We start from the raw sequence: 16,264 nt of genomic DNA on the forward strand, positions 1-16,264 counted from the left end.
AAAATGTAAAAACATTAATATGAACATTATAATTACCAAGTATTATTAGAACTCGGAAATGAAAATAGGCAGTAGTAGCAATAATAATAATATAATTATAATCCCAATTTATTTACATATACTTTGGTCACAAATAAGACCACTTACATTATTCTTTGGGAACTAGTAAATATGAAATTAATATGAATGCTAAACAAATGCTAAACAGTACAAATGATATAACAACAGCATCACTTAATTTCCTCTTAATATATAGTACAAGTACTATATTCTAGATCAAAATTCTTTCTCCATCTGATTGAAGAGAAAGAGAAATATAATTAATTATTGCTAATTATATTAGTAATTAAATATATCTAAGTAAAGATATATTAGTAATTAAGATTAATTTAAGCAAGCATTTAAGGGTTCCTGCCACCACCTCTACCCCTCCTAGGTTCATGCCTAGGATTTGGTCCTGCATAGTCATAATCCAGCTGCACTAAATCATCACCACCTTCTAGTAACTTCCTTGATTTCCTTGACACCCCATCCTACAACAATATAAATTATAATAATAATAATGTCAAAAAGGCGAGGTCAAAACAAGTCAATTAGAAAATTAACGTAAGTACAGTAACCTTCACTAAAAACAAAAACATGTTACATGGTAGATAAATACTAACCTGATGGTGAAAATGTAGCCGGTCCACGGATTCAAAGACAGAGAATGGAGTCGCGGTTGAGAGAGGCTCATCGAGTGCACCATCACACGACGATGAAGAGAAGACGACGAGGAAGAGGAGGAATGAGAGGGATAGTAATAACTTGGGATGAGCCATGGTAATGTTGTATGTAAATGAAATGAGGGAAGGTCCATATATATAGTAGTATGTAGTACTCTAATAGTACAAATGAAAAATAGATAGATAGATAGGGTAGGCAAAAGAAAAAGAAAGAAAGACACATAAAATTCAGAAAGGTAATTGAGTAATGGGTGCATAGGATGGTGTCATGTAACACCCACTAAAAGAAGAAATAAAATTATGATGAAATGCAATAAAATGCCACTAAATAAATAAATAAATAAATAAAAACAAAATATCATGAAAACAATAAGTCAACTAAAGAGCACTTTGTGTAGAAATTAGAAAACATGATCAATTCTATGCATATGGACAGAATAATATATATCATGGTTGTAGTACTAGTATTAAGTACTCTTTTTTGCTGCATGGCTCTAATTTTTTGCTATTTTTAGATGTGACATGCTTAATTAACCTTTTTTTTTTCTTTTTAGGCATAAATCACTTTGATTTTCAGTAGACTTCCACCAAAATCAATTTATTTATAAAAATACACTGCATCCATTTTATTATTTGCAACAAAGTCATTTTAATGATATATTGAAATTATAGTACATAATTCATATATAGCATATTATCTTGTACAATATTATTGAATTTGTCTCAATAACGTATTTTTTTCCATTATCGCTACATAAGCACCTTTTATGAATTATGAGACCAACCTTTGAAATTTTATAGTGTGTATATCTCCGTTAATATTAATATTAGAAAAAATAAGTTCAATTCAAATCAATAACTTCAACATTAATTTGCAACTTAATAAATAAACTCTTAAAAAAATAACTTAATGTCATAGTTTATCAGACCTATACTACAATTATGGTAAGTGATAAAGTGCCACCAGCAAAAACTAACAGCAGCAAAACTAACCAACAATTTCTTCATTCTTTTGGTTTACTTTTTGTAGCACATTGTTTTGAATTTGATTTAGGTTTTAATTTATTCATTTTTTAAAACTTATTTCAAAAGATTTAAGTTTGAATAAGTTAAGTTCTAAATTAATCAATACAGATGAGTTAAATTCAAGACTAGGCGTAAATAAATTTTAATTAATAAAAGTAAAATGGTAAATCGAACACACCCTTAGATAAACAAAGTTAGTGATCCGTATTAGCAAACAAGAAGGTAGGCAGTCCAACATTTATAAGACAGTCCATTACTGTACATATCATGAATTGAATATATTAATTAAGGTATAAAGTTCATGGGTAATCATGATTTAAAAAGTCTGCTGTCTCTAATGATGGTGTTTAAAGGGTGATCATCAAGGTGATTGAGTTTAATTGAAAAATCAAACCTAACAAAAAGTCAAATTGTAACCAAAAACATGGTCTAACATTTGTTTAATATGAAAATGACCTTCTATAGTATATTTTATTATTTTATGATGAGATTTCAACTAGTCTATAGTGCGTGCCCTATATATTATGTTAGTGTTCCACAGTTGAAATTTCATTTTTCCTGTGAGAACTCCACAGTTTTACAAACTTTATTTATAGCACAATCTTGAGCTAGTGCATGAAGTTGTTACCTAGTGCTCAAATTTAATATTTTGTCTCAAGTGATCATGCTGTTATCCTTCGGACGAGATGGTTTGAGAGTTGAGACAATGTGACTATTAATTCCGAAAAAAAAGAATGCAATTTTTATCACGCTCTCCTTTTACCTTTTCTTGTTTATATGATTATATTGATAGTTAATTATTAATTGGGAAACAAAATATAATCTACAAACACTTCACATGAAATAAAAGACCACACTTCAAAGAGACCACAAACTTTAACTTCAAAGAGACCACCACACTTCACACCCATATAGTAAGATAAGTAATAGCTTCTATACATAAAACATCAGTATCAATTATAACATTGCACCACAAAGGTAGTGGGGAAAAGGAGTTGCATGAATGTAAAATTAAATGTAAATACAAAATAAAATAAAAAATAATAAAAGAAATTCATAATAACAAAAGTGAGATTTGTAACAATTCCTAACAAATGATCTCTCACGCCAATTAATCCATCTCAAACAATTTTTTTTTGAAATAAGGAAGCAAAAAAACGTAATTCTTCGTATGAGAACATATTTTAATTTCATGTTTATCTGGTTATAAACGTCGTAATATATTTTTTTCAAGATATTACTTTTTAAATAATTATTGATCGATATCTATATATATATACTTAATGGTTGATGAAGTTATGTATCTTGTAGATGTGAAGTTAAAAGAGGTACAATTGTTCAATAAAAACAACTTGATGTGGTGACTTTGTGGAAGGGTTGAGGACCAGCCAGATGTCAAGTAATCCGAGGAGCCACTGTAATCTATACATCGGGATATGATATTCAAAACATGAGATCAAAAGTAATCCGAGGAGCCACTATAAACTATATATCGGGATATGATACTCAAAACATGAGATCAAATAATATTTTTTCCGTTGTCTATATACTCTTTACACAAAACACGAAAACAACATGATGTGGTGACTTTGTGGAAGGGTTGAGGAGAACTGGTGCAAGATCATCACTAAAAGAAGTGCAGCAAAAGGAGCACTATTTTTGTTGAGGTGGTGTGAACTGTGCAGAATACTGACTTTATAACATGTGAATTGTGATAGTGATTTTACAATATGTTCAAGGCACCTTTCAAATTTCATCATTCTTTCTTAATTACAAGTCAATCTCTTCTTCCCTTCACATTGTGTGGCTCTTGAACAGCCAAATCTCATCGTACTAGTCTATTGCCTTGAGCAAATCACTAACCCTTTTCTTTTCAATTTAAGCACCAAATCTTATCTAAGAGTTTAGCTAGGTTACCGGTCTTCACCATAATGTTTAGACGTACGATTGTATAATAATAGAATGGGTAGTTGTTACAAATCCGTTGATATGATATATTTTTGTAAATAAAATGTTGAAATATTAGTATTATTGATTGAGAATAGATAATCGACTTAACATTTTACTGATTCAATCAAGAGATCGCTTTCTTATTATCAAAGATAGATACCCAACACATAAGTTGGCTTTCCACTATACATGGCACGATATAAACTAAAGTTAAAGACGGTAAGTCTCGATTGCTTGGTCTTAAGGGTATCAACAAGAGCTAACTATAGATTAACTATGCCATTATTCCCACTTACTTTAGCATATTAAGTAACATTTTGTTACAAATTGTAACATATTCCAAGTCATATCATGATTCCGATTAATACCCGTGTTGTAATGTTATAATATTCCAAGTGTCTTATCCTTTGAAAAGAGAGAGAAAGATGTATCTCAACTTGTAATTTACGAGTATAAAAAACACAATTTTTTTTAAATTATACATGAATATAATAATATAAAGAAGTTTTCCTTTCTAAGCTAGTCTATATGTACATCAGACGTATAGAATTATTATTGTTTTTTCTAGAATTTGTTTGTGCAAAAATGGCACCACAAATTTTTTGACCTTGTAATAGAACATAATCAATGTATGACTCACAAGAAGGAATGTCATATTTGAAGGGTTTCCTAAAATTGACAATTTCTTTTCTTGCATTTTGTGAAAACTATATGGATGGTAAATTAGTGTGCGTGAATCATAAAGCATACAAACATAGTGTGTTTCTTCACCATAAGTTGAACCAAAGCTCCAATAGCTCATGTAGAATTTCATGATTTTAATGGCCAATATAACATTTTCGTTCTTATAAGAATTACAAATATTTTGTCTATTCTTTTTTTGTGTTCTGCAATTGCAATAACTAACTTTTTTTTGTTCTCATATTAATCCATTTTACTTCTTATAAAAGCAATGCAACATCAATGATGTATTACGGAGTCTTAAATTTTTATCATGGAATAAGCAACTAGTTAATATAATTATTTAATACTAATGCAACACATAATATCTTAACCTTTTTGGTTATTCCCTAAAACAAAAAAATAAATAAATAAATAAAATAAAATAAAATTTTTTTAAAAAAAAAACTTTTTGTGAACTTTAGAAGATAAATTGATGAAGTAAACTAAAACAAGGCAAAACTTTTTCTCACCCACCCACCTTGTACGTTTTTTTTTTATTTCTACGTAGTATTTCTTATTTTATTCACTTTATAATTTTTTTCTTAAATCCACTCAACACTTTGAAAAACTGTTATATACACTCAGGTACATGGTACATTCATTAGCATTTTGTTCCCATTTTAATAATTGTTTTTGATTTGACCATCAAATGAAGAGCAAAAACTAACTTTAAGTTTGTTGGGTGCACGATACACCCAGGTGTAAACAAAATATTTCATAACACTTCAACACTCTCTAGTCTCTATTTCCAATCGCTTTTATTTATATCAAGAAACTAATGATAATTGATTAATTTCGTGTGCTTAATTTGTTATTTAAATTATGCTTCATTGTAACTCATACTTTGTATTACAGAAGTATTAATTCAAAATAATATTAAATTTTCTAGTTAAAATCCTCACTCTAAAGAGTCTAAACTAGCCTTTTATGAAGCAATATAAAAATGGTTGATCCACTTATATAAACCATCTACTTTTTTGGTGTCCAATTCATGTAAGTAGTCCGTAACTAAAGTTTAAAGGAGTGATAACGAAAACATGATATAGTGATATCGAATGTTGCCTATCACTTTAGCATGAAATGGACAGACTATTGACTCCAACTAAATAAAAAACCTCTTGGAATTTGGAAGTCAGGTAAGGCAAAGATGTAAACCTGAAAATACCAACTTTTCAAAGAGTGAAAGGGTCAAGTGATATATAGCAACTTCACATAATCATCACTTCTTACAATTTTCAACACATATTGCCTCATCATCTATTATCTGGCCGAATTCTTGATGTGAATATACACGAAATAAAGATATTATCCAAACCCAAAATATTCTAAACACTTGAATTCTCACCTTTTATATATATTTTTTACGTCATCATTTCCATTTTCTTTAGCTTTGGTGCAAGAAAAAATAATTAATTAGACATCAAAAGTGTCTTCTTTAATTACTAAATTCTTCAATATTGTATTTATTAAAAGAAAAAAACTTTAATGTGTTGGCATTATGATGATGAATATTACAACACAAAATATTAATACTATACAAATTTGTATTAGTTAAACAACATGAACCATTAATTTTGGATGAAAAAACAAATCACACTATTAAACTTATGCAAAAATAGATAAAATTATACTACCACAATTACATTTACATGATAAAATTATAGCATAAATTAAATTTAAAAAATTCCAGACTTCTTTGTTCAATCTCACAAGTATTTAAACATCATACAACTTGGAGAGAAAAATTCGGGGTCCTTAAAGACCCAGTTTCCATAATATGCTTATAACATGATAACTATAGGAAGTCCACAAGTTACACGTTTCGCCTTTAAAGACAACAAAATTTGAAAATAATTTACGCAACTAAAAATTCCTGTACTCCACTGCAAAATCCAAGATTCCAAGTAACAGACATGCTTGATCATGAATGAGAACAATCGATCAAAACGAGTTTGATCAAGCAGCAGTGCTTAAACCCAAAATATCATTGAAATAATGCATAATAATAATAATAATAATGTGATGCTTTCATCGTATGTGGGTGATCAAAAAGACCACATGAAGAGTATACAAAAAAAAGGGCAAAATATGATGAGACGCAAATGCAACACAACTGTTGGCTGAACTGATGGACTACAAACAATGCAGGACTCGAAAAGGGGGGGAAACCAAAAATTAAAAGACCAAATATGAAGAAAATGAAAAATGGGGGGGAAGGAAAAAAATTATAATAAAATAATACTTGGTGAAGGGGGGAGGAAATTCTATTGTTAAACCACTGGTGGTCATTTGAACCTGCATTGACCCTCTGCTGTAATCATCATCGACTTCCAGATTAACATTGTACCATTTGGAGACGATAGGAACCACCAGGGCAAACAAGGGAATATCCCTTTTCAAAATTAGTAGAGGGGACCATGGACCGGAAATCAGGCAACCACCCTTTCGGCATGATTTTTGATCAGTTTTGACATTTCAGACTCAAAAGACATACCTGTCTCTCCCAAATTCATCCTTCGGCACTTAGCTTGATTGGTTAAAACTTTCAAGCGGAGGCCCCTGAAATGTTTCCGACTATCCACCACCTCCTTAATGACCAGAGCAAAATGACCTGACCGACCCATGATGCTGATGCAAGAGTTAGCGACAACATGAAGGCTGACAGCTTCAGTTGTCTGACTGGTGACGACCCGACACTTGTGTATGCAACCCCGAACCCCCGGACCCAACTCGACACACCCAATGCATGCAGGGACTTCTAAAAGTAAAAGAATATACCAAACAGGAGACCAAGCCTCAAATGGATATCACTCGACTAACAGCCAACTTGGCCCATTCAGCAGATTGCTTAATTGAATGATCATCAGACGACAAACATTCATTAAGCAAGTCCCTGCATGATGGAAACTGCTGGATTAAGGGGCCTGCACTAGTTGCAAGTGTGTCTGCAAGGTCACCAAGCACTCCGATGGCAGTCTTCATAACAGCATCATCCCTACAAATATAAAGTTTTGAAATTAGCTATCAAACAAGTATTAAAGTGTGTAAACCAACACACCTAAATATACGAATAACTTACATATCTTTCTCCTGGTATATGCTATCTATGAAGGAAAGAATATGACGTGCATGAGGTAGCAGAAGTTGGGTTCTCGAAGTGTTTTTAAATCCTTGAAGGATTCCAGAATAAGCTTCCAAAATTCCATTCCGCAAAAGATTAGTGTACTCGAGCATCTCATCATCAGCACCAGCTGTGTGAGCAGACAAGTCTGCTGCACTCTGAAGCATTGGCATGGCATACATCAAATATTTCTCAAAATTCTCTCCTATTGCAAGAGCTATGTCCCCAAAGCATGAGAAAATAGGAGGCTTCACTGAGCGATGAAGTTGATTGCTTGACAAGTCCTTAAGGAGTTGTGTCATAATCCCATCACAATAAGGCAGAATCTTATCTTCCATCGCCCTGCATAAATCTCCCACCACACCAACAGTGACAGCACAAACTTGGTATTCTTCAAAGTTTTGAAGACCCATTTCCAAGTACTTGTAGAACTGATTCATGTATTTGGCAAATTCAGGACCCGTGGCATAGGCAAGAGCACCAATTCCTAGCATGGCCTCTTCATGTACTGTGGCACTTCTACAAGCAAACACTCCTAAGAATAGTTGCATGATTTGATCAGCGTACGGCAAAAGCATAGCTCTTGTTTGTTCTGCTGCCCCAAGCTTCTGAATAATAACCTGAAGACAACCGCACAAAAGACCTTGCAGTTCTCCCTGTTTCCCATCAGGTGAAAGGTTGTGTGATTCAAGTGTTTTATGAAGCTCCATCATAATTACAGGAACTAGTTGCGAAACCAAGGGAGCAGTTTCGTCAGTTGAGCACCTTACTACTTCGTTTAGAGTTTCATAAGCAGCAGTCCGCAATCGTGCTTCCCCTGCATCTTCTCTGTGGGTAACAGTAAGAAGGGACTGAACAATCTCCTGGAAGTAAGGAGTCAAGGGTGAAGACGAACCAATATCCTCATAACCTTGGGCCAAGAAATAGAGAGCACCACAGGCTTTTTCAGCAACATTAGGAGTGTCCTTCATGGCTTGCAATAAAACCGTAAGAATCTGCTGGCAATTTGCATGCGTGATAATTGGAGTTTCCACCGCTGATCCATGAAGAAATTCAAAAATACGTCCAAGAGTCCACGCTGTTGTGTCTTTAACATGGCTGTTAGGATCTTTTGTCAATGCAGTGAGCATGAAGTTCAAAGCAACATTGACAATTGCAGTCAACTTGTCAGGGGATGGACCCTCCAAAATTGATCCAAAGGCATAGGTGGCAGCCTCTCGTTGCCTCCAATCAGGCTTCGTGATGTTCTCCTCAATAAACGGCATCACAAGAGGCACGATATCATCTCCAACTGTTCTTGCAACAAGCCCAAGGCAAGTTCCCCCAGCCATAGCAATATTCCAAGCTCCCTCATCTTGATCTTGCTCATCTTCTTGCTTGAGAAGTGTCTCCAGCAACATGGGGACCAAAGCAGGGAGAGCCTGCTTGATAAAATAAAAGCAAGGAATTTCAGAGTCACCCGTGAAATCACCTCCATATTCTTCAAGAATATCAATTTCCTCATCACATATAGAACTCCAAAACTCAACAGCTTGAAGAGCAACTGGCTCTTCATCTTCCCTCACTGCCTTTGCTGTAATATTAAATATGTCCTGAATGTAAGGAGCCAGCTTCTCATAATATGTGGAAGAAATAGCAACCAAACATTCAAAAGCTGCCTGTCGAATCTTCACATCAGGTGACAATGTCGCCTCACAGACAACTCTCATGATATAATCTCTCTCCATATCATTGTTAAAATTAGCCTGAGCAAAGCCCAAAGCATTATATAATGCATGCGTAGCAGCAAGCCTAACTTCATTGTTTGTTTCATTTGCATTCATACCTTGAACGACGGCTGTGAGGATTTTATTCACATGATCCTGCTCTACCACATCAGGAGAGACCTCCTCACACAAATACCCAAGGGTCTCCAAAGTTGCTTGTTTGACATGAGGTGGAAGTTGGTGAATGTTTCCTAACAGTGCTCCTATCAGCTCTGGCCATTGTTTTTGGGGCAACTCAATACCAGCAACCTTAGCAACAACCTGAGATGCAGTTGAGCGGGCATCATGAACAGGAGAAGACAAGGACTGTAACAAGAATGCCTTAATTTGGTTCTTCAATCCCACATCTAAAGACACCCATTTCTGTACAAGCTCAAACTTTCTAGGTTGTTCCTTAGCGTCTAATTCATTTTTAAGAATAAGACCTGCTAATTTTCGCGAGTCAGCTGGCTTCTCTTCATTGGCTAGCTCTCCAGCAAGCGAAAGCAGGAAACTTGGGAGGTTCTGATCCTGAAATTGTTTAAGGTTATCTTCAGCAAGCTTCCGGACTTGCCCGTCAACTGATTGAGCATTCAAAAGTAATTGGGTGATTTCCATCACCATAATATATCTGCATAAAAGCACATGTCAAAACTCAATCAAGTAGGAATCATAATCTTTACCACAAAAGGCACTGGAACTTTATTTTTGTAAATTTCTAACAGCGCTACCAGTATGTACTACATCCCAAAAAAGATCAACTGAAAGTAAAAAAGAAACACAATGCATGCATATTCAATCGATTGACAGGTCCAGATAGACTGTACATTCAACTGGAGAAAGCTTGAAAGAAGAGAGAACCAATTTGCCGAAACGAGCAGTGAATAACTATTAACAAAAATTTGAATATAATGGCCTATAAATCAATAACTGATAATCTCAAAGAGCAACGATTATTTTAGATTCAACAACTCATAGGAGAATGTGTGTAATTTATTAAGGGTAAACAAAAAAACATGCTTAGAAAGGAAAACCTAAGGAAGAGGTCAACAACCATCCTTGAATATTATATACATGCTCGCATCGTTCTAGAAAGAATGTAACTTCAAAGGTTAAACAAAATCCCTATCTCTATTCCGAAAATTCCTAAGTGTCTGATAAACAAAACTGATGTAAAAAAATCATCACCCTAAACAGTCAAAATTACTTGTAAAGTACTCTGTAGTTACTGCAGAAAGCAATCAATCTTTTCAAAATCTAGGAACGGCTTCCCGGTGCATAATAGTCAGTCAATCAATTGATTAAAAGCACAGCAATTGCCATACAACGCAGAGAAATTTAGGAACAAATGAAATGGAAAAATGAATTAGGTCAATTCAACTGCAAATATTCAATTGCAGCTAGATCTAACAATATAAACAGCTAATTATCAAATTTAACATCAAATTTCACAGATAGTACAAATTAATCATATAATAAGCATATAAAACAATCGCATTTGAACCGAAATCAACCTAACAATTACACTACTTCAACTAATTCTGAAAAAAAAAACGGAATCACTCACAACATTTAAATCAAACTAATGACAATCATCAATCCCCTAATTAACAAAAATTATAAAATAAAATAAAAAATCATAGATCGCAGCATTAAACAAAAAATCGATCGATCGAAGTAAACAACAATCCAATCCGATCAATTAAACAAGCAAAAATGAAATTCCAAAATGAAACCGATCAATCAAAAAATGGACCAAAATGCAGAAAATCAAACTAAAAATTACGAAATGAAAATTAAGTGTGCCAATTACCTGAGATTGCAAGAGGATTGAGGAGAGAGAAAGTGACAGAGAGTAATCAGTCACCGATCGAAAGACAGAGGAAACCCCCAAAAACGGCGGCTTCGAAACCCTAGGAGAGAGAAACAAAACTAGAGAGAGAAAAAAATAAGAGAGAGAAAGAAGAGAGACGCGGTTTGTGAAAAAAAGATGGAGACTAAAAGAATAATTTTTACATAAAACACGCAAATAATAATCCAACAAATTGCTGATTAACGTTAATTAATCAAGTTTAATAAATTTACAATTTTTAGGGGAATTTGGAATTATATTTGTAAGTCCAATATTGGGTAGTACAAGTACGGTATTATTAGTAGATCTGATTGAGAAGATCTGGACCGTTGGTTTGTGGCGAACGGGTCCCGCCGATATTTTTTTAATTCTTGAAGGTTTTTTATAAGTGTAATATTTTATTTTATTTTTTGAAACATATAAGTGTAATATTAATAATACAAGTATTACATTTATAAAAAGAAATAGGTTTTATAAAAAGAAAAAGGTGTAATAATGGTGATAATGCTAATAATAAAAATAGTAATGTGGAAAATTACAAAAAGTAAAGGTGTTTAATAATTGGAGACAGATAAGCAATATCTTGTAATATGCTTTGGTTGGTTGAATTGAGGTTGTGCTTTTGCTATCAAATTCAATAATTTTATTTTCCTGCCATACTATATGATGTAAGTTTTGTATTTTAATTGAATTTTATACTTTTGCACATTATTCTAATTATAGTGGCTGTCTGAATTGAAAACTTGAAAAAAAATTAAAAATTATGAAAGAAGGTTGTAATTTGATTCATTGGGATATTGCTTTTAAAAAGATTTTAATTTAAGATTGATAAATTTTTATTTTATTACCTTTTAAAAATTGATTGATTTAAAGTTATTTGGTCAACTTTTGGAACAATAGTTTCTTGACAAACTTGTGTTCTCTTGTGAGATATATAGAAGAATCATATACAAGTATTTTGTGAGTTCGTATTAGTCTGTCCTTATATTCCATCTACCAACGGTTGTATATTATCATGCTTCAACATAATTTTTCATATACTTGCTTTAGTATGAAGTCCATCTACTTCAAAAATGTTCTCTTTTGAATAATCTTAAGGAATTAAAAATGTCACTTTAGTATGTAACTTTTGCATAAACCTAATTGAATGTGAGAACATATATTTGGAACTATTGAGCATACATATTCAATTCATTTATAGCCCAAATTAATTATTTGATCTAATCTTTGTATTAACTTATTTTGAGCAAAACTCAAGAATTGACGGTTTATTCTCTAATCAGTCTATTTATAATGAATACTTTCTTGTTTGCATTGTAGTTACATGTTATCTACTTATCTAAATTGAAGCCCTAAATTATTGATACTACATACGTATTAATAGTTTGTAAGCTATTTTACCATTTGCCGATCTTTAATTTGATGGTAAAACTAAGACCATTGTGCAGTGGCAGTGTGACCGTATTATATTATTGTAACAATAATCAAAGAAATATGCTGCATACTCCATATAAAATGCATTCATACATACTCTATCCGTCAGCACTAATGTTACAATTACATACTCTCTTCTGTTTCTTTCTTTGTTTCTTACACAGTACTTGCTCCATTTCTTTAATAATTAATTTTTTAAAATAAAAGTGAGGTTCAACACAACTCATAGAATGTTCCCTCTCTCCTTTTATTTTCCTTTTTAAAGTTGTGTTGATTGCAGATTTGCTCATGAAGCGTATTAAGCATTCAATCGAAACTTAGCATTTGGCTTTTTTTTTTTTTTTTTTTTTTTTTTTTTTTTTTTGTGAATGTGAAACTTTGAATGTATATACCTCTAATTTTGTATTTATAGTATACAAAGAAAAGTTCATTTATTGAAACTATGATCAAAGTGGAGTTTGTGAATAGTGTGATAAGTGTCATAACGAAAATGCCGCTAGCTACTCCATAAAAACATTATTATAATATGTAATTAATGAATTAATTATTATAACTACAATAACAAAATAGAATGATTGCACCATACACATACATACTCTATTATTACGGTTGAGATGACTTTACTTTTGAATTTAATTTGAATCAAATTAGGCTAGAAATCCCACAATTTATGGTCATTAAAAATACTTAATAACTTGCGCCTTTAAATTAGTCTGTTGTTGTTATTAGCAAAAATGCTTACAATACTTAAGTCATTAGTCTTAATGTTAGTGGTGCATTACACCTACAAACAAAAACCTAACCTAGGAATCTAAGACAATTAAACACCAAAAAAAAAATCTAAGACAATTAAGATTTAGACTTCTCTCTATTATTTAGTACAAGTAAATTTTATTTTGAATTTTATTTTTTTTTGACACATTAAAATGTAAACATTACTTTTCTTGTAATCCCGGCCAAACTTCCTGAAATTAATTTATACGAAAAGACTTTATTCCGTAATATTTTTATCCGATAATGTAAAGCATGGAGTACGGATCTCCTCGATCAAAAAGTCCAACTCCTCATGTAATCTTCATGCAATAATAATATAGAAGTGAAAAAGTTGTTGCATCTCCACAACTTCATCAAGGAGCATGTGATCTTATTGAAGCTCAGCTCGAACTCTAGACAAATCAAAAATCATTTACATTAATAGCATTACATAATAATAAGTAACGTGACAAAATGCATGTACATGCAAATATTTACCAAGTTTATTGTTAGCCCTCAAAACTCATCATGATGATCACAATCATCATCATCTTCTTCCCCCACATAAACACTTTTGTAAAATTTATCTTCATGTTTTAAGATTTCATCAATGATTAACTTGTTGTCATGGTTATCATCAACCTACAAGAAAACGAAAAAAGAAAAAAAATATACGTAGTAGTATAATTCCAAAGCTACGTACTTTGTCTCTAACTTTAATCACATACAATGTATTATATTAAATTTTACCTCATTCATTAAATAAGTTGTATAATATGAGGCATGATCCAATACTCCTGGAAAAATATATTGTTTAATTGGTTTCAACTCTTGAATCGTCAATAACCTGTTAGAACAATAATGCATAAATTATGTTTTAAAGAAATTTTAAGAGTTTTTGTGTTCTATATACTCTTTTAAAACTAAATAAATAAAAATTGTCAAATATTTTACTAAAATGATTCAAATTTAAATATATAGAGTTTTAAACAATATTTAAAGACATGAAAAGCTGAAAATGAGAAGAAAAAAAATTACAAAAAAAGGTATAAAAGAGGTAAAAGAAAGAAATTATTATATTTTACGTACCTGTCTTTGTCTAAATCAAGATTAGAAAATTGTAATTCGGGTGATGGAACATAACCATTGGTAAAAAAGTGATAATAGTTTTTGAAGGTATCATAAGCATTGTCACAAAATTCTTGGAAGTTAAGATTGCCATCCTTGTCCCAATCCAATCTCCTATTATAGAATAAGTATACACCAAAATATATATTCAAAGGGATTTATCAATTAATTTGGACAAATTAAAACAATAATTAAATTCTAGAATTGAATAAAATTATAATTCAAATATTTTTTTTAACTAAGATTCACTTGCCTTATTTTCTCACGCATATTCCATTCTTGAACTTTTGTATTTTTAGCGCACTCTTCCGGATGCAAGAAGCTACAAATATTATACAAATAAAATTTATTTAATTTAATTGTAAATAAAATAAAGTAAACATTAAAAAAGTAGTAGAAATTTTGAAAAAAATAAAAAGAAGTATACTTATTTAGCTCTTCTAAGCTTAATTTTCCATCATGATCAGCGTCAGCATTGGTGAATTGTTCCATCCACCAACCAGTTTCCCCACGCCCCATCTTGTTTTTCTCTGTAACAAGTATTTGAAATGATTGCAATTTAGATTATGCAAATATATATATACAATATTATTGGACTGAATATCGCACAACAAATTTATGTGCTCAATGCATCAAAAGACTCTTAACATATATATATTTTTAATTCAAACAAATCTCGGCTGTGTGCTCATATACTATCATTGTATATATTGACGAGGAAAAAAAAAGGCGTTTTGTTCATTAATTCTATCCTAATAGTTTTGTCATATACTCATATGTTTAATATGTTGTCATTTTATGTATTTCACAAAGTTTGTGAGGTTGTCTATTATACACCCGAATGTATCTACTTCTAGGTGTAATTTCTAAAGTAGAAAGGTTTATTACTCAATACTAAGTAAATCATTTTACAAATTATTCATACGACTTCTCAATCTATAAATGACTACTTTGTGAATATATATACTCAAAATTCTATTCTTCCTTTTTTTTTCAGATTTTGTAAAATTTCCTCTCTTTTTTCATACAAGAACAATACGAAAATGTTAGCAACAACACTTACCTATGTCATCATCTGAAAATTTAGGGAAAATTTCTTTAAAAGAAATAAATCCATCTTTATTATTATCATTAACCTCAAACTCTTTCCTTGTAGAATACTCCAAGCCTTGTTTAGCTTGCATGATATTCCAAGCCTCAAGCTCTCTAAATTCAACGTAACCATCCTTTGGCATAATGTCTATAAGAGGAAACAATGTCGTTAACCTCAACGTTAAGTTCAACTTCCCATCCTTCCCAAAGTACACCTTATCTATAGCCTCGACCTCGACCTCTGCCTCCATGACCTTATAGACGTAATCTAAAGATGCATGATTATGATCGTTTGGATGAAAATCAAGATTTCTGTCTTCGGCCTTGTGGTCAATTTCCTTGACAAGTGGGTCGAAATGTGTGAATTCAAATAAACGAATGTGGCGGTTACCATTATGGGATATACTAGAGGGAGGGAGGAGGATTAGGATGACGAAGGTGGCAGTCATGATGGTGTATACAACCTCCCCCTTCGCCATGTCCGTAGAATTGGAGGGAAATTGTTGTTTTTTCTCTGTTACATTGTTTAGTTTCAGGAGATTTTTGGTTTCAGACAATATCTGAACATAATAATGAAAAAAAAAAACCTCCCAAAATGATTAAACATGATAAGGAAAAGTGGTTATATTACTTATAACCGTTAATTTTGGAAGGTACAAAGTACAATGACAATGTTAGGTACTAATGTAACGAAATGCAGCCTGTCAGAATGAAT

General features: G+C 31.9%; 2 protein-coding genes and 1 long non-coding RNA gene across 3 annotated transcripts; all 3 read right to left on the reverse strand.

Moving 5' to 3' along the window:
* Nucleotides 1-214: 214 nt before the first annotated feature.
* On the reverse strand, nt 215-910 carry LOC145630181 (uncharacterized). The gene is made up of 2 exons (XR_014112021.1): nt 666-910; nt 215-533 (listed from the first exon to the last, which is right to left on the reverse strand). It is a non-coding gene; the product is annotated as an uncharacterized LOC145630181 (long non-coding RNA).
* A 5,523-nt stretch (nt 911-6,433) lies between these two features.
* LOC145631630 (importin subunit beta-1-like) lies at nt 6,434-11,286 on the reverse strand. Its single transcript, XM_081683751.1, has 3 exons — nt 11,104-11,286; nt 7,504-9,921; nt 6,434-7,419 (listed from the first exon to the last, which is right to left on the reverse strand). The coding sequence occupies exons 2-3, from the start codon at nt 9,912-9,914 to the stop codon at nt 7,221-7,223; spliced, it is 2,610 nt and encodes an 869-aa protein (XP_081539877.1). The 5' UTR covers nt 9,915-9,921; nt 11,104-11,286; the 3' UTR covers nt 6,434-7,220.
* Nucleotides 11,287-13,845: 2,559 nt separating this feature from the next.
* On the reverse strand, nt 13,846-16,028 carry LOC145631359 (Calcium-binding EF hand family protein). Its single transcript, XM_081683430.1, has 6 exons — nt 15,521-16,028; nt 14,885-14,987; nt 14,711-14,779; nt 14,419-14,571; nt 14,080-14,176; nt 13,846-13,971 (listed from the first exon to the last, which is right to left on the reverse strand). Exons 1-6 carry the CDS (start codon nt 16,026-16,028, stop codon nt 13,846-13,848), a joined length of 1,056 nt encoding a protein of 351 aa, XP_081539556.1.
* Between the last annotated feature and the right edge of the window lie 236 nt (nt 16,029-16,264).

This window comes from Chenopodium album, chromosome 5 (genome assembly GCF_948465745.1).
Source record: "Chenopodium album chromosome 5, dcCheAlbu1.1, whole genome shotgun sequence".
NCBI classification, from domain to species: Eukaryota; Viridiplantae; Streptophyta; class Magnoliopsida; order Caryophyllales; family Amaranthaceae; genus Chenopodium; species Chenopodium album.